This window comes from Oryctolagus cuniculus, chromosome 10, assembly GCF_051225735.1.
Source record: "Oryctolagus cuniculus isolate XC-2025 breed Fujian yellow rabbit chromosome 10, ASM5122573v1, whole genome shotgun sequence".
Taxonomy (NCBI): Eukaryota; Metazoa; Chordata; class Mammalia; order Lagomorpha; family Leporidae; genus Oryctolagus; species Oryctolagus cuniculus.
In genome coordinates, this window is record NC_142876.1 from 98,383,326 (window position 1) to 98,400,798 (window position 17,473).

The following is a 17,473-nucleotide window of genomic DNA, read 5'->3' on the forward strand; positions in this document are numbered from 1 at the left end:
TGAATTAGGTGAGTTGAGACTTCATAGAAGGTGGACATTTGGGTAAACAGTTTAATGATTACATCATGATACATATTCACAAAATTTACAGTGCTATTACTGGTATATTATACACACAGAAAACCCCTTATAAACAAAACCACAAGGTTGTTACACGTAATCTGTACTGAAGTCATAAGCATCATCCTCCTCAGTCTTATCCAAGATAGACGATCGTGCAGACTGTTCACCTGTATTGGAAGAAAATAAACAAGTTTTATGCAAAAGTAAAACCACTGTCGCACCACGCTGTTGTGCTGGAGACCGCTTTGCCCCACTCACCTGCTGTGGACTCCTCAGGCAGTGACTCCCGGATCTCTTCTGGAGGGGACGTGTCTGAGGGCTTTTCCTGTGGGACACAAAGAAGTGCTGCTGCGTCAATGGCCCTTTCACCTCATAAATCCAAGTAACTACACACCTGTTAAGTCCTTGCAGGTTTATTTAATGGCATGGGGAAAACAGCTAAATTGTACACAGGGCTTCTTCCAGTCAATTGCAAAATATTTAATTTCTACCTTCAGCCCCTTCTCATTCATTATACATTATAATGCCAGAAAACTCACTTCAGCTTTGAGTAACTCAGAGAACACACTTACATTCACGTTACCATCAACACTTTCTTGGTCACTGTCCATGCCTTCGTCCTCCATCTTCTCCTGCTTCCTCCCACTATGTTTTGCTGATTCTTCAAATACTTTTTCCTCTAATATTCCATTTGTCATACATGGAGACTGGAAAAGGACGCTACTGGCTAAGCGAGGGCCCCTGATGGCTGGGACAGGAACAAAGCCAACATAAACACCTGAGACAAGCCATCTGTCAGCTGACGGGAACAACGAAACATTCACTCACCTTGTATACTGTGTGCGTTGTTCCTTTCCAGTTCTTCCAGATCAAAGCCCCTCTTCATGTCTGCCACAGTGCTCTCATTAAAATAGGGAGGAGGAGTCCAGGATGCAGGGGGTTGGCAATGGTACCCAAATGAGGCACTGGTATTAAAAACAGCATTCGTCAGAATTCATTCACTCCATGCGGTCACCAAAATGCAGCCGGGAGAAGCCTTACCCTGTCCACTCAGACCACAGCAGTCTGGCAGCACCTTCAACATTTGGACTCCCACCCTTCTGGTGTAGACCTCTTCTCTGAGCAAGCAGAGTGAAAAATTCCACGGGAGTCTTGTAGTCTGGAACAGTGTATTTCAATACTACCTTAAAAAAAGCAACAGGAACTTCTATTTGGTATGGTTGTGGAAAAAAAAAAAAGTTTGACAGTCTTCTCATTAAAATGCTTCTGATGAATGAAAAAATGATGGTGAAGGGCTCAATGGAAGGAGGTTCTTGTACCTGTCGCTTGTCGGCCTGGGACAGGATGGCACTGGCAGCCTCCAGTGGCTTCACTGCTTCGATACTTGCTGGAGTTCGCAGAGCAAGGGCAGTGGAGGAGTTCAGTGGAGACACAATGAGGCTTGGACTGTCTATGATTGTCACCTGTTTGTCTAAGGGGACAGCCTGCATGGTCCTGAAAGAAGAAAGACGGAGTGGATGGGGGGAGGCACTAGCTTCTCTGGAGGATACAAGACAGAACATGAAGCTCAGGGTTGGATTGAACAAACTCCGCACAGTCATTCAGATCCAATTTATCATCATTTGCTTCACGTTTATCTAAACTCCTCAACCAGGTTACAGCTTACACTTCTCTCTTCTACATGGGCTGTTTACTCTGCTTAACTATCACTGCTTCTTCTACCTGGCAAACTCCCATTCAGTTCCCAATGCCAGGTTCAAGCATCAGTTTTTTGAGGCAGCTGTCTTACTCTGATCAATACTTCCCCAAGCTCAACACTGGCCTCAGTCTCTTCACTGACTGTTTCATAGAAAAAATATATAATCAACTTTCACAAGATAACCAAAGTAAAACTTTAATTCATCTACAGTAATATATGGAATAGCTCAATTTACCTTGTTAGTCCCATGGATACACCAACATTACACACTTGTTCTTGTTTTAAGCTGTTAATGATGCTACTTTTCCCCACATTTGGGAAACCTACAAATAAATGGGAAATCACAGATGTAAATGCATTATGTACTGGTAATTTTATGTCTTCCCAATGTTTACAGCAAGATCAGAGTTGGATCTGAGTGTCTTCACTTCAACACTAAGACCAATTGTAGTTTCCTCATTTCTTGCACAAGTGATGAAAGGGTAGGCAAAGACTATTCATTCAAATAATTCAAAAGCTTTGAAAATAGTTTACTACAGGGCCCAGTCTGACAACGAACTGAATGTGGCAGTAAGTATTTACATATTTTTCCTTTAAATTGTGTTTGTGTTTTTGGTGAGGTGAGCTACAAGCCAATGTCAGATTAAGGACTCTGATGGTAATGCTGTTACTAACTTGGAAAAATTCTTGGCTGAGTATCTGGACAAGGTGAAATCAGATAAAATGAAACTTACCAATTACTCCAACCTGAATAGCTTTGCCTTGAGTCTTCTGAAAATCGTCCAGAAGTTTCCAAAGGCCATCTTTCCCAAAGCAGATTTTATTTTTTACCGGAGGAGCTTTCTTCTTCACCTTCACATGTAAAAATCCCAAACAGTTTAAAAACCCAAGCAATCTGATCCCAGAGCCCCAGCCTTAAAAACCAAATGCTGTTGCTGTTCAGCTAATCTTAGGATGAAATCAGAGTTGGATCTTGTAACTTTTCATTTTTTAAAATCAAGATTCTGCATACTCATCATATTCCAACCGTCAGGAATCTGGAAGAAGCGCCCTGCCCACGCTGACGGTGAAGTATACCTCGCTCATCTTCCCTCTGTCCTTCAGACTTGTTGAGGCTCTGAACACCACCGTTGGCAATTCTTGCTTCAAATAGTTCAGCCAGCCCTCCAGATTCTCCTTTGGTACCAGATCTGACAGGAATTAGGGGTATGAATTTGATCATGTGAGTGAGATGACTTTGCAGAATTTGGCAGAGTTGAGCTTTCACTTGGTTGCCCTTCCCCAGCTTTCTCAGAAGGGACAGAAGCGCCCACCGCGCTGCCCGTGACTCACAGCGCCCAGTCTCTACAACCCTGTGCTTCAGGTCTCCCCGCACTGCTCGTTCTGGGACTGAGGCAGAGGTCTGGGTTCCAACCCTACCAACCCTAGAGCAGCGTTTCCAGCATTGACCCCAGCCAGCAGCCATTTTTCTCTCCCACTTTGTTTCACACCATCTCTGTTCTGCTGTACGTAATTCTGTTTCATTCAAATGGTTTGTCGAATACGTTCCATATTATCTCAGTTGAAAACTAATAGTTGTGCAGGTGGGGGAATTTGGCACTGTCATCCCTTTCTGTATGACAGCTACACTGCACGATAAGCAGAGCACAGAAGCGGATATTCTTAAACAAAACAAGGTGGTAGTAACAAACAGCCAAAGTCCACGGAAAGCCCACTGCCCAGCCACAGGACACTTGCTCTGGTTTTGCTGAGGTCAGAGTTGGATCTTACCAGTCTTCAACAACAATCAGACTGTTCAGATATTTTCCTCATACCTCAGTAATGCAATGGGAGAGGAAGGACAGCCCCTGTGCTCACCTGACTTATTTAACACGAGCACCAGCCTCTTCTGTTGGCTCTGGACAATGGCCTCTTCGACCTGAGGACACCTGCACCCGAGAGGATCCCTGGCGTCCAGCACCTCCAGCACGACGTCCGAGGCAGCGATCACCTGTCCGGGCAGAACAGCCCCAACTGCAGCCCTTGCCTTGGGAACCCGTACCATCCACTGGGCGATATGGTGAGCTCAGAGTTGGATCTCATGTCTTCACTTTGGTATGAATACTGACATGCTCATCATTTCTCACCCAGAAGTAAAACCAATAGGCTTGCTCAGCAGCGTGGATTTCACAAGCAGAAATACCCTCTACTGTTTGCTGCTCTCATTTCTGTAGGGAATCCTGTCGTCTGGCCAACCCTTTTGACCTCACCAGGAGTTATGAGAGGCAGAGTCACCTGGAGGGGAATGACCCTGGGGAAATGGGTGTAGGGAGGAGAGCCCGGGGAGCAACTACACCAAAAAGACACCACCTTCTTTCTCCATTTCCATCACTTAAGCTTCAACAGAGTACTTTAGAGACCGGCATTTTCACACTGCTTACCTCAAACTTAAAACCACTGTCAACACACTGCTGTCAGCTAAACATAACAAGGCCTTAGGTAGTGAACTTGACTGCTGCTTTGTCTTTTAACCTCTTCACCACTTTTAGGCACTGACCTAGACTCAGATACCTTTTTTAGTATATGTGCTGCCGAAGCACGACTCAGATACCTTTTTAAGCTCCTGACAATGTAACTTCTTTGGATTCTGCTTGCGGGACTTGGCTTTGTTTTTGGCTGTGCATTGTCCAAGTGCCTAGAAAACAGAGAAGGGGGAAAAGACATAAAAACCAGCAGTGCAGCAGCTGTAATCTGTACCTGTATCCGCACAGCTGACTGAGGCGCTGCAGGTGATATTGTGTAAGACAGAATCGGAATCACTCCTCCTCCTCAAGGCTCACCAGCCCCTGCCCCTGTACATGCTTTTAGTTCTGCATCAGAACTCATCTATCACTCTCACCTCCTTGCCAGGTTCCCCGTCAGACGGCCTAGCACCAGGGTTGCTTCCAAGTTTTCTTTTCTTCTCCTGCTCCTTCTGCCTGTCAAGTTTCTGCTGCTGTTTTAGTTCTTCCAGCTGTGTCCAACACATCAGACAGGTTAAGCCAGTGACTGCTGGCAACAGCTCCCTCTGAAAAAAATGCACCCACCCCTCCGCAGTTACTCCAAGTTTGGGCTACCGCAGCTTACCCGCTGTTTCCTTAGTTCAGCTTCCCGCAGAACGGCCTCCTTGAAGGGAGCACTGTTTGGAACTCCTGGGTCTTTCCTTGGCTTCTTGCGACCTTGTTTTTTAGCTTCTTTTCTCAATTTTCGGTGGTGTTCTCGAATCTATGATGACAAGACATTTAATCAGTTTACAAAAAAATACCTTTCTACTTCAACACAATTCAAGTAAGAGACCAATATGCATACAACCTAGTCATGCCTGTAAAATGCCCCAAGAAAAATGGATCTTTAATGGGAGTCACAGACAGCAAAATATATACTTAAAAAAACAGCAACAGAACGACACTAGGAGGCTCTCCTTGCAGAGATGACTACGTGGAAGTTCCCAGGCTTCCGTACACCAAACACTGCGCCCTCCCAAAGCTGCACTCCTGATCACTGAGAGCTTGTGCCGTGCTTGGTCAGTCCATCCCGTTCCACCTCCCGAAGACTCCATCTTTACTCCAGACTTCTCGATGAGGGAGAGCCAGGGCATTAGTCGGCTTAACAGCCTTTTTCAGTACAGCTCTCCCAAGCGCAACACTTACCTTTTTCTGGATTTTATACCGCTTGTGACAGGTCATACGTTTACTTGCTTTCTTTAACTCTACAAAGAAACACATAACACGGCCTGGTTTAGTTTTCCGTGAGTGAACTAGAGTCACACCCTTGTGTATTATGTCAAACCTAACGTTAAGAATCATGTGGGGCGCTGAATAAAAACACAGATGCTACTCTCAAATCCCAGATCCGGAACGGAGCCCCAAATCCCTGCTGTTTCCGTGTTAGACGGAAATCACATAGAGCAGTATACGAGTCCCAAAACGACTGCCACTTCGTGTAAGCTCCACGGATCATAAAGCAGGAGAGCAACAGTGGGTTTGGGAAGCGGCTCCCCCGCTCAGCAAGCCCGCCCGCACGCCGCCTGCCACCTGGCTCAGTCGCGGTCTCCTGACAATATGGCGTGATCTTCTCCACCCTCGGCCCGGGCTTAACAGGATGGACACGAGGCCGCCCAACGCTCGGGTATACCGGGAGCAGGGCAACGGCCCACCAGCAGGCCCCAACCTCCCAGAGACCAACGCCCTGGTGCGTTCAGGAACCACCAGAAAAAGAGGCGCCTGCAAGCCCGTTTGCCGATCCCACTCACTGGGCCGCTTCATGCTGGCTGCGGAAACCGCGGCGGCAGAGAACGAAGCAGCAGCAACCTTCCTCGGCGAGCGCCACGTGTGAACTGAGGCCACGAACCAGCGTCACGCAGTCACGTTACCGTCGTAAAGCGCGCCTTCTCTCCTCCGCGTGCGCGCGCACGCAGTGTCGCGCGGAGCCAGGCTCGCTTGGCGGCAGCAAGGCTGGTTTTGCGGCGGCTCTGGGAGGGGTGAGGGCGGTGAGGGCGGCGGGTGCCGGAGCGACGGCAGCGGCCGCGGCCGGAGGAGCAATAGCAGCAGCCGTGGCGGCCACGGGGCGTGGCGTGGCGGTCGGCGACCGCGGCCGGGGCTGCAGACGGCGGAGCGGCTGGGTAAGACCGGGCCCGGGGCGGGCGGGGCCGCTCCCCTTCGGCCGGCCGCCGGGCCTTTGTGTGGGCCCGGGCGGGCGGGCGGGAGCCGCGGCGGAGGCCCCGCCCCGGCCGTGGGGACGCGCCGGTCGGGCCGGGCGCGCGGGCGGGGCGGGGCGCGGCGGCGGGCCTCGGGACGGGCCCCGCAGCCTCGCCGCACCTGCCGGCCGGGACAAAGGCGCGTTGCGGCCCGGAAACTCCGCGCGCCGCTTTCCCGCTCGTCGCCCGGCAGCTTCAAAGCTGTCAACGTTTCCCTTAGTCCCCTACCAGTGACAGGTCGGCCAGGTCCTCCGTTTGCGCCGCCGCTTAGGGCCTGTTTTTGTTGTTGTTTGTTGAGGGCTCAACAGCAAACTCTGCTTAGGAGACGCGTTTTATCTTTCTGGGCGACGGTTCAGACCGAGTATTTTTGTGACTGCGACTTGTATTTGAGAGTAGGGGCTAAACATCAAGTGTTTCAGCTTCTCATTCGCTGCACTACAAAGAATCGCGGTTTGAAAACAGCCTGTTGTTGTTTTTTAAACAATATTTTTCCATCAAAGTTTTTTACGTTCTGAAAGGGAAGCATAGTTTGGTTATTAGAAGGAATAAGAGTCGATGTGCAGAGGAACAAAGAGCGGCAAAGACAGGGAAGAATCCTGGAAAACCAATGGCAAATACGCGGTGGAGTGGCATATGCTGGAGTAAAACGTGTTCCTTTCCTCCACACTGGGACTCCAAATGGTTTTCGGTCTTGGAGTTTTTCCATTCGTTACTGCGCTTTCCCCCGAATCTGGGAAGCAGGCTGTACTCAATGCCAGTATAAAAGAATAGTAAATCTTTGCTTTTGTTCTTTGTTAGCGAATTGCCCGTCTGGATTTTAAGATCCAGAGTGGAAGGTTGGAAAGTACCTCTTGAAGAGGTGTTTGAGATTAAAACTGAAACAAATATGTGTCTGGAGAAATGGAAGGAGTTTGACCATTTTCTTTGACTTTGGGAGTGTACAAAGCACTTCAAATATTAATATTCTGCCAAAATTCCCTGGATAAATAAATTTTATATCTTTGTGATAGACTGCTCTCAAAACATCAAACATCATGAGGAAGAACGCTAGCTTGGGAGAATCTTCCCTAACTTAAAACAGAGGCCATGAAATAATAATAATAATAATAATAATAATAATAATAATAGAGTTTGTTAACACTTTTGTTTAAAAGAAATTAGGCTATTAAAGCATAGATGAATGCCAAAAGCTCTGAGCACAAAATTTGAGTAGTTTTTCTTTGGGAAGTAGGATTATGGGTGCTATTTTTTTTTTTTTTTAAGTTTTGATTTGAGTCTTAGGTTTCCTGGTATTTTTTCTAAAGCTTGTATGTATTACAGAACTAAATACCATTAAAAAATAGGAAAGTACTAAAAGTTTATAGACTGTCACAATATACCATGTGGCTATATAGAGTAAATATTCTCCCAGTTGTACATTATAAAGTATTATTTACTATCCATGGTAAATTCTCATTGGCAGTCAGACTTGTTGACTTGTGACTACAGTCAAGGCCCTTTTAAAGCCTGGAATTGAACTCCAGAATCTCTTCGTGGAATAAAATTGCTGAAGGGTGCTTTCAGGCCTTTAAATTATGCAAATGACCTTTTTTTTAAAGACCCTGTTTTTGTGCACTTTCAGTACATTTATTAACAACAGTTGAGCACCCATCCTATAGGAAATATTAGTCTGTAAGGGCTGCAGAATTGAGTAAGATGCTGTTCCTGTGTCCAGGAAGCATGTGGTGCTAGAGTTGGGGTCTCCTTTCCCTGTCTCAGCAATCCAAGGGCTCTGTGCACGTTTTACTGTTCTCACTTAGAGATGAGGAAACAGACCTGAGAGGTTATGACTCAGGCAACATCAAACAGATAATTAGAGGTGAAAGACCTGGGACTCCTGTTCTGGTTTTGAGTGGACGTTCCTTGTGCCTTGCAAGATTGCCTTTCTTGCCAAACTTCCAAATTACATTTTTAAACTATGTCCTTTGGATAAGAAAATATTTGAAAGTTATCATTGGATTGCATCTTTTTCTTATTCAGGATTTGGGGTATTGTATCTAAACTAGGTACTCACACTGGTAATTTATATTTTTGTCATTTGGTTTTCAGTTTGTTTGCAAAAGTAATTTCGAACTGCAAAAATCGTTGAAGGCATTTTTTTTTAACCTTGCTAAATTTATATGCTGTGTCTTTGCAGTGCAAATAGGACTTTTGGAAAGAAATGTCTGTCTCTGAATTTTGGGGTTGGGGGAGGAGTTTTCCGAACTTGTTGCTCACATGAGCCATTCTCGGTTTGTTCCAGCTTGCCAACACTTGGTGTCACATGTGAGCCTCCCACATGTGTTCACTCTCCATTCCAGCTCTGTGATTGAACTCTGCTCTTATTGACTAGGGGGCAGTGGGCAGGCATGCTTCATTCCTGGAATTGACAGTCATTCCATGTGAGTAAAGGGGACCCTCAGTGAGACGTTTAAGTGTACGAAAGCACTCCGTGTTAAAATGGAAGAAATGTCAAGTACTGTTAGTGAGTCTTTGTAGCAGTGTGTTTTGATAGGTACAAGAGAACTGATAGGCCTGTTTTCTCCAGTTCTCTTATCTTTCTGTAGCAGTTCTATTTGAATGTGTTCTGTCTGTTCGTGCGCAGTTGTACTCCTTCTGACTCCTCTTTTCTATTTCCCGTCTCTCTGCCTTGTTCTTCTCTTTCAGTTTTGAATATACTAACCCTGAATCAGCACTTGTAAAGCCCTGCCTTCTCCCACTGGCTTCACTTGGCCTTCAGACATAATGAGGAGACTGGCGTTTCGAGGCGCTGGTTGTGCTCTGGTAAAGCTGGTAAATTACTGATCATCTGCACCCCCTTTTCTGTCATCCCTTGTCTTTTCCCTTCCACCTTCCTTCAATTTTGTTATCGTTGCCATTAAAATTCCCTCTTCATGATCACCAAATTCACTTGTGTCCTTGTTATGGATTGTTTAGAAAGGATTGGTCCTTTTTTTCTCAATGAATTGAGGCCACTTTATCAGCTTTTTATAAAAGGAACAAAAATCAACAAAACTTGTCTGTCAACTTCAAACCAATATACTGTATAACAAACCAAAGCCTAAAAGGGGCATTGTTATGCTAGGTTCTGTTTTAAAATACCCTGTGGGCTTTAGTTGGGAGGGAGAACTAGGAGACTTCTTTGTTGCTTGTTGCTTACCAGAACTTTCTGCTTGTTTTCTTCCTGCTTTCCCTTCCTGCAGGTCCCCAGCTTTTCTCTCTATTACTGGCAACCAGTGCTCTCATTCAGCTGCTGGTGTCTTAGTTTCCCAAAGTTGAATGTTGATCAGCGAAATTGGGATCTGTTTTTTCTTTTAGCTTTAAAAAAAGTCCTTCAAATTAACAATATAGTGTTTGATACTATTGTTAAATTATGTACGTGTTGTAGAACTTTCTGAGTTCTGTATCCTTTTTCTCTGTGGAGCAGATTATTTCTGTGGTTGCATTTCTGGTGTTAGAGTGAAATGCACATCCCTGTAAAGTGTGTTAAGATGATTTACAGCCGCCTGACACTGAGAGCAAGTATTTATGTGTTCCTGAACATAAAGCAGGACCTAAAAGCTCATTATGAGGTGTTCTTCCAGATTATTTACTGAAACTGGAATCTGTGATTTCAAAATTCGTCAGGATAGAGGACCTCATATAACTGAAGGGAGGTTAGTCTGGATTAACAGAAGACTTGCAAAGCACAGTTCTACTACTTCTGCCTACGTATGGCAAGTTATCCTAAGTGTTTTCCAAGGGTACATCTTGCAGTTTCTGCTTAAATGACTGAAGAACATTCGTTTTCAGGATGTTAACTATAAAATGCTACAAGGATCATTGTCCTTTGTCCCTGTACTTTTTCCCCACTATTCATTTGCCTTAGGCACTGCCTCCCTACCCTTTTCTGCATCATGGCCCCCCTGGAAAACCATCATAATTGTAAGGCACATGGAAAAGCAGAGGCTGAGGGATTAGTACCTTCAGTACACCAAAGTACCATTCCATATGAGTTGGGAAACACCAGTCCAGGGTAAATTTAGAGCCAGAAGTGGTCGAGTCATTCACAGTTGTATACTTTTACTGAATTTGTCCCCTCACCATTGAAAGTATTATGTTCTGGTAAGTGAGAAGGCTGAAACAGTGGTCCACAACTTAAACTGTAGAAGGGTCTAAGTAGTTACACTCTTTTGTAAGAATTAAAATATCTTCTTGGGTGAGCCAAAAATTTGGTGGCAGGTGACTAGCTGAGGGCTTGGGGGCAGAGTCTAAATTTAAACATAAGGACATGGCTAATTATTTCTTATAGAAGAAGTTGGATTCCATGGGTTCCAAGAGAAGAAGAGCTACCTCCCCTTCCAGCAGTGTCAGTGGGGACTTTGATGACGGGCACCATTCTGTGTCCACACCAGGCCCAAGCAGGAAAAGGAGAAGACTTTCCAATCTTCCAACTGTAGATCCTGTGAGTAGCTCGGATCACACTGCTCCTGTCTGCTTGTTCCACATTTTTCCTACCCTTTTGTGTTTTGTGGTAGTTTCTGAGATGGAGGACATCTCTACTTCTTTTTCCTTTGACTTGATGGTCTTCTTTTTTTTTAAGATTATTTATTTGAAAGGCAGAGAGAGAGAGAGAGTGAGTTCTAGTCCCAGTCGGGGCGCCGGATTTTGTCCTGGTTGCCCCTCTTCCAGGCCAGCTCTCTGCTGTGGCCCAGGAATGTAGTGGAGGATGGCCCAGGTGCTTGGGCCCTGCACCCCATGGGAGACCAGTGCGCCGGCCACGGGGGCCATTGGAGGGTGAACCAACGGCAAAGGAAGACCTTTCTCTCTGTCTCTTTCTCTCACTGTCCACTCTGCCTGTCAAAAAAAAAAAAAAAAAGTAATAGTGTACTTTAATACTATGGAATACTGAATATTAGAATGTCACATCATGTTTGTGTGTGTGTGTGTGTGTGTGTGTGCTTGCTATGTGATAAGCACTATTCTGGTGGTTGGGATACAGATACATGAGACAAGCCCATTTTTCATACAGAGCTAGGATCCCAGTGTTAAGGAAGCATAATAAAACCAAGTGAACAAATACTAAGTTACTCTTAGCTAGTGATAAATGCTAAGAAGAAAACTTGGGTGATGCAGGCTGTTTGGGAGAGCAGAGGGACAGAACCCTAGAGAAGTGTGTTCTAGGCAGAGGGGTTAGGTCAGGGATGGGCTTAGTGTGTTGTGAAGACAGAGAAATGGTCAGGAGAGAGAAGGAGACTGGTCAGCTCTTCCCAACTAGAGAACATAACACCTTTATAGACAGTGGTAGTCGTTTAGATCTTCTTCTGTGTTGTGTGAAGCCCTTTTGGTGAGTGATTTTAAGCGAGAGAATAATGTGAACTGATTGAGTTTAAAAGAAAAATACTAAGTAGCATAAATCCAATAGAAGGTACTAAAAACTAGCTCAATTAGATTATTTTATATCAGACTTGGATTTCCATGTGATAATTTGGGGCTTTGTCCTTTTGTGGGTATATTGTTATTGACGGATACTTGATAATCCTTATTCCTATGCTAGCTTTCTATTTTTTTTTAATGATCTTTCTCCTTTTCCTATGTGTAGATTGCTGTGTGCCATGAACTCTACAACACTATACGAGACTATAAAGATGAGCAGGGCAGACTCCTCTGTGAGCTCTTCATTAGGGCTCCGAAGCGAAGGTGAGTTGGAAGCACATCAGTACAGAGGGAGGGTTGGTCCAGGTTCCATGTGTTTGGCAATTAACTTTTACTTTGGAAGGAGTAGTTTAAATGACACTGGGGTCCAATTTCAGTCTTAGTTGTCCAGATATGGTGATTTTTTTAATGAAAATATTTTTTAATTATAGAAGACAGTCTTAGTAAAATTTACTATCTTAACCACTTGCAAGGGTACAATTCAATCAGCATTAATTTTACCAACATTGTTGTGCAGCAGTTTCCAGAACTACTTCATAATTGTAAAACTGAAACTCTGTACTTGTTAAAGAACTCCGTTTTTCACACTCCTTTCAGCCCTTGTTAACTACCATTCTGTTTTGTTTCTATGAACTTGACTACTTTAAATACTTCATATAAATGGACTTGTATAGGATTTGTCTTATTTCACTTAATAATACCCTCAGAATTATTCATCTGTGTTGTAGCATTTGACAGGATTTACTTCCTTTCTAAACCTGGATCATATTCCATTGTGTATGTATACCACATTTTGTTTCTCCATACATCTGTTAATGGAGAGATGAATTGTTTGAGTTGTTTCCACCTATTGACACTTGTGAATGATGATGCAATGATTACTGTGTGCAAATACAACTTGAAAATCCTGTTTTCATTTCTTTTGGACATGTTTCCCAAAGTGAGATTGCTAGGTGATTAGCTACTGTTTTTTGAGGAACTGCAATATTGTGTTCTGTAGCAGCTGTACCATCTTAAATTTTTACCAGTAGTGCACAAGGATTCCAGTTTTTCCACATCTCAACAATACTTGTTATTTTTTTTTTTAAATAGTAACTATTATCTTTATGGTTGGAAGGTGATTTATTATGATTTCGATTTGCATTTCCATACTGATTTGTGAAGTTGAGCATTTTTTATGGCCATTTATATAGCATCTTTTGAGAATTGTCTGTGTAGGTCCTCTGCCTATTTTTTAAATTGAGTTTTTTGTTGTTGTATTTTAGTTATTCCCTTATATATGATGCAAATATTTTCTCTCCTGCCTTTTAATGGTTGATAGTGTCCTTGGATACACCAGAGGTTTTAATTTTCATGAAATCCAGTTTGTCTATTTTCTTTTTTAAAAAAATTTTTTATTTATTTGAAAGAGTTACAGAGAGAGGTAGAGACAGAGAGAAAGGTCTTCCATCCGCTGGTTCGCTCCCCCGTTGGCCACAATGGCCGGAGCTGAGCCAATCTGGAGCCAGGAGCTTCCTCTGAGTCTCCCACGTGGGTGCAGGGGCCCAAGGACTTGGGCCATCCTCTACTGCTTTCCCAGGCCATAGCAGAGAGCTGGATTGGAAGTGGGGCAGCCAGGACTCGAACTGGTGCCAATATGGGATGCCAGCATTGCAGGCATTGCAGCCTTACCCGCTACACCACAGCACCGGCCCCTACTTACTTTATTTGAAAAGGCAGATTACAGAGAGAGAGAGAGATCTTCCATCTGCTGTTCACTTCCCAAATGGCTACGATCACTGGAGCTGGGCTGATCTGAAGCCAGAAGCCAGGAGTTTCTTCGGGTCTCCCATGTGGGTGCAGGGGCCCAAGTACTTGGGTCATCTTCCACTGCTTTTCCAGGTACATTAGCAGGGAACTTGATCAGAAGTGGAGCAGCTGTGAGTCGAACTGGTGCCCATATGGTATGCCAGCGCTGGCCCCATCTTTCACTATTATTAAATGGTTTTCCGTTTGCAAGTAGTTTACCTCTTTCTCTCCTTTACTTTTTTTTTTTTTTTTTTTTAAGATTGAGTTATTTACTTGAAAGCAAAATTATAGAAAGAGGGAGAAGGAGAGAGATCTTCCATTTGCAGGTTCATTCCTAAGGTTACTGGAACAGACTGAAGCCAGGAACCAGGGGCTTCATCTGGGTTTTTCACATGTGTGGCAGGGGCCCAAGCACTTGGGTCATCTTCTGTTGTTTTTCTCAGGTCATTAACAAGTAGCTGGATCAGAAGTGGAGCAGCCAGGATACAAACCAGCATCTGTCCTTCTTTACTTTCATGCCTAAATATCGTACTGTTTTTGAAATGATTATAAATAAAGTTGGTTTCTCAGTTTCCTTTTGAATTGTTCGTTGTTAGATTACAGAAATGCAACTGATTTTTATATATTGATTTTGTATATATAATCATGTCATCTCTATCTCCACTTACTACTTTTCAATTAGATGCATTTTTCTTTTTTTTGTTACCTAACTGCTCAGGCTAGAACTTCCTGTTCTGACTGACTAGAAGTAGCAAGAGTAGGCATTGTTGTCTTTTCCTGAACTGAGAGGAAAATGTTTCAGTTTTAGTCCGGGCTGCTCCTCTTCCAATCCAGCTCTCTGCTGTGGCCTGGGAAGGCAGTAGAAGATGGTCCAAGTCCTTGGGCCCCAAAGAAACTCCTGGCTCCTGGCTTCGGATCAGCACAGCTCTGGCCGTTTTGGCCAACTGGGGAGTGAACCAGTGGATAGAAGACCTCTGTGCCTCTCCTCTCTCTATGTAACTCCAACTTTGAAATAAATAAGTATAATCTTTAAAGAAAAAGATTTATTTAAAAATAAATAAATAAAAATTTTTAAGATTTTACTTATTGGGTGGCGCCACGGCTCACTAGGCTAATCCTCTGCCTGCAGCACCAGCACCCTGGGTTCTAGTCCCGGTTGGGGTGCCAGATTCTGTCCCAGTTACTCTTCTTCCAGTCTAGCTCTCTGCTGTGGCCCAGGAGTGCAGTGGAGGATGGCCCAGGTGCTTGGGCCCTGCACCCACATGGGAGACCAGGAAAAAACACCTGGCTCCTGGCTTCGGATCGGTGCATCGCACTGGCCATGGCAGCCATTTGGGGGGGTGAACCAATAGAAGGAAGACCTTTCTCTCTGTCTGTCTCTCTCACTGTCTAACTCTGTCAAAAAAAAAAAAAAATAGATTTTACTTATTTATTTGATAGAGTTACAGACAGTGAGAGGGAGAGACAGAGAGAAAAGTTTTCCATCTGTTGGTTCCCTTCTCCAAGTGGCCGCAATGGCTGGAGCTGCACCAATCCAGAGCCAGGAGCCAGGTGCTTCTTCCTGGTCTCCCATGTCGGTGCAGGGGCCCAAGGACTTGGGCCATCTTCTACTGCTGTCCCAGGCCATAGCAGAGAGCTGGATTGGAAGAGGAGCAGCGCAGCTGGGACTAGAACCGGCGCCTGTATAGGATGCTGGCACCGCAGGCGGAGGATTAACCTGCTCCACGGTGCCAGCCCCAAATGAAAAAAAAAAAAAAAGGAAGTAGAGCAGCCGGAATAGAAACCACACCCATATGAGATGCCAGCACTGCAGGCGGAGGCTTAACTTACTACACCACAGGTCAATTACTTTCCTTTGTTGTAAGATTTTTGATTACTAATTTAGTCTCCTTACTAGTTAGTTATAGGTCTATTCCAGATTTCTATTCATTCTCAGTGTTGATGGTTTGTGTGTTCTAAGAAACATCCATTTATTTTAGTTTATCCAATTTGTTCTTATATAATTTCTCGTAGTACTTTCAAAATCCTTTTTATTTCTGTGGCATTAGGTCTAATGTTCCCTTTACATTTCTGATTTTAGTTATTTGAGTCTTGTTGTCTGTCAAAATTCAGCACAGGTTACTCGCCACTTGTAAGCCAACATTTGAGAGACAAAGTTGATGCAAGCTAACAGATTATTCAGAAAGCCAGACTTCCTGGGGAAAAGCAGACTTCTTTAGCCTTACATGTGCTCTTCCTAAATTGCAAGCTAGAAAGAGGAACTGAAAGGGAAGATAAGGGGGAACAAGTGGAACAAAGGATAGGGCCAGCTGCGTGTTGGTGTCTGGCAAGGTGATAGCAAACTGGGTGAAGTCACAAAAGTTATTTTCATTCTGTAGTCATCCTGACTAGGGAGACCAGATTGCTTCCCAACTGAAGCTGTCTTTCCAAGGCCAGTTTCTGGAATTTTCAAGCAAGCCTTTTTTTTTTTTTTTTAAGATTTATTTATTTGAAAGGCAGAGAGACAGAGAAAGAGATCTATCCAGTGGTTCACTCGCCAAATAGCTGCAACAGCTGAGGCTGGGTCAGGCACAAGCCAGGAGCCAGGGACTACATCCAAGTCTCCCACATGGGTGCAGGGGCCCAAGTTCTTGGGAGCTGGATTGGAAACTGAGTAGTCTGGACTCTAACTGGTGATCCAATATGGGATGCCAGCATTGCAAGTAGTGGCCTAACTTGCTGTGCCATACTCCCAACCCAAGCATTATTTCTTTGTTGAATTGAACACTATCTATTTATTTTTATTTATTTGAAAGATAGAGTTACAGAGCGAGGTAGGGACAGAAAGAGAGGTCTTCCATCTGCTGGTTCACTCCCCCAAATGGCTATAATGACTCCCACAAATGGCTGCAATGGGAGCCAGGAGCCAGACGCTGCTTCCGGGTCTCCCACATGGGTGCAGGGGCCTAAGGACCTGGCAGGGAGCTGGATGGGAAGTAGAGCATCTGGGACTCAAACCGGCACCCATATGGGATGCCAGCACTGCAGGCCAGAACCTTCACCCATTGTACCACAACACCAGCCCTAACTGAACACTCTTGATTAGTCACGAGTTCAGCAGTTAATCTTCATTCATCAGAATGTGAAGAGGCAAAGAAAGATGTGTTCAGTTTGGCTACAGTCTGCCTTTTTTGTTAGTTAATCTTGTCAAGAATTTATCAATTTTCATAAAAGGTTTATTTATTTGAAACACAAAGTACAGAGCAGGAGTGAGATCTTCCATCTCCTGGTTCCCTCCCCCAAATGGCTGCAACAGCCAGGTCAGGGCCAGGCAGAGCCAGAGCCTGGAATTCCATCTGGATCTCCCACATGGGTGGAAGGGGCCCACATACTCAGGCCATCTTCTGCTGCATTCCCAGATGAATTAGCAGAAAGCTGGATTAAAAATGGAGCAGCTGGGACTTGAACTGGCACCTATAAGTGATGCCCACATTGAAGAACCAACTCTTGATTCACTTTATTTTTCCAGTTTTTTTTTCTCTTTTTAAAAAGATTCATTTGAGAGAAAAGGAGAGAGAAAGAATCTTCCATAGAGTGGTTCATTCCTCAGATGGCCACAATGGCCAAGGGTGGACCAGGCTGAAGTCAGGAGTCAGGAGCTTCTTCCTGGTCTCCCACGTGGGGGAATTGGAGTGCCCCAAAGAGATACTGTGTCACAGGCAGTGGCTTTACCCACTACAATGCTGGCTCCCCGTCCTCGATTTTACCTCTGCTCAGCTTGTTATTTCCTTCCTTCT

At 44.6% G+C, this 17,473-nt stretch overlaps 2 protein-coding genes and 4 non-coding genes across 51 annotated transcripts in view; 1 reads left to right on the forward strand and 5 right to left on the reverse strand.

Annotated features, from left to right (window-relative positions):
* Positions 1-37: 37 nt before the first annotated feature.
* Positions 38-6,118, reverse strand: GNL3 (G protein nucleolar 3). Of its 2 annotated transcripts, none has more exons than XR_016214786.1 (15): positions 6,033-6,118; positions 5,431-5,489; positions 4,868-5,005; positions 4,641-4,754; positions 4,353-4,436; positions 3,620-3,752; positions 2,840-2,952; positions 2,497-2,614; positions 1,998-2,085; positions 1,383-1,557; positions 1,105-1,243; positions 892-1,028; positions 636-811; positions 322-388; positions 38-230 (listed from the first exon to the last, which is right to left on the reverse strand). XR_016214786.1 is itself a non-coding variant. In XM_008260773.5 (15 exons), the coding sequence occupies exons 1-15, from the start codon at positions 6,043-6,045 to the stop codon at positions 151-153; spliced, it is 1,638 nt and encodes a 545-aa protein (XP_008258995.3). In that variant the 5' UTR covers positions 6,046-6,118; the 3' UTR covers positions 38-150. The 2 variants fall into 2 exon arrangements, 1 of the variants encoding a protein (XP_008258995.3); XM_008260773.5 differs by having other exon boundaries at positions 1,105-1,247.
* On the reverse strand, positions 1,621-1,697 carry LOC127492564 (small nucleolar RNA SNORD69). Its single transcript, XR_007922074.3, has one exon. It is a non-coding gene; the product is annotated as a small nucleolar RNA SNORD69 (small nucleolar RNA).
* On the reverse strand, positions 2,152-2,227 carry LOC127492563 (small nucleolar RNA SNORD19). Its single transcript, XR_007922073.1, has one exon. It is a non-coding gene; the product is annotated as a small nucleolar RNA SNORD19 (small nucleolar RNA).
* Positions 2,711-2,794, reverse strand: LOC127492567 (small nucleolar RNA SNORD19B). Its single transcript, XR_007922077.1, has one exon. It is a non-coding gene; the product is annotated as a small nucleolar RNA SNORD19B (small nucleolar RNA).
* LOC127492562 (small nucleolar RNA SNORD19) lies at positions 3,503-3,579 on the reverse strand. Its single transcript, XR_007922072.1, has one exon. It is a non-coding gene; the product is annotated as a small nucleolar RNA SNORD19 (small nucleolar RNA).
* Positions 6,119-6,195: 77 nt separating the features above from the next.
* Positions 6,196-17,473, forward strand: part of PBRM1 (polybromo 1) — a 134,869-nt gene continuing 123,591 nt past the window's right edge. For 15 of the 45 annotated variants that reach the window (XM_008260786.5, XM_051851571.3, XM_002713243.6 and 12 more), the window contains exons 1-5: positions 6,210-6,401; positions 8,758-8,896; positions 9,162-9,287; positions 10,786-10,938; positions 12,076-12,173. In XM_008260786.5, the coding sequence (XP_008259008.1) occupies positions 9,240-9,287; positions 10,786-10,938; positions 12,076-12,173 (299 nt within the window). In that variant the 5' untranslated portion in view covers positions 6,210-6,401; positions 8,758-8,896; positions 9,162-9,239. Of the gene's footprint in view, positions 6,402-8,757; positions 8,897-9,161; positions 9,288-10,785; positions 10,939-12,075; positions 12,174-17,473 lie in introns of those variants that run through there. The other 30 variants (XM_051851573.3, XM_051851575.3, XM_089306110.1 and 27 more) reach the window with 15 other exon arrangements.

Bases quoted from the DNA above. Each gene is read 5' to 3' on its own strand.
- GNL3 (XM_008260773.5), bottom strand. The intron at 2,086-2,496 runs GTAAGTTTCATT...ATTTATTTGTAG, and splicing joins TATTCAGGTTGGAGTAATTG to GTTTCCCAAATGTGGGGAAA. The intron at 1,248-1,382 runs GTACAAGAACCT...GCTTTTTTTAAG, and splicing joins CCCAGGCCGACAAGCGACAG to GTAGTATTGAAATACACTGT.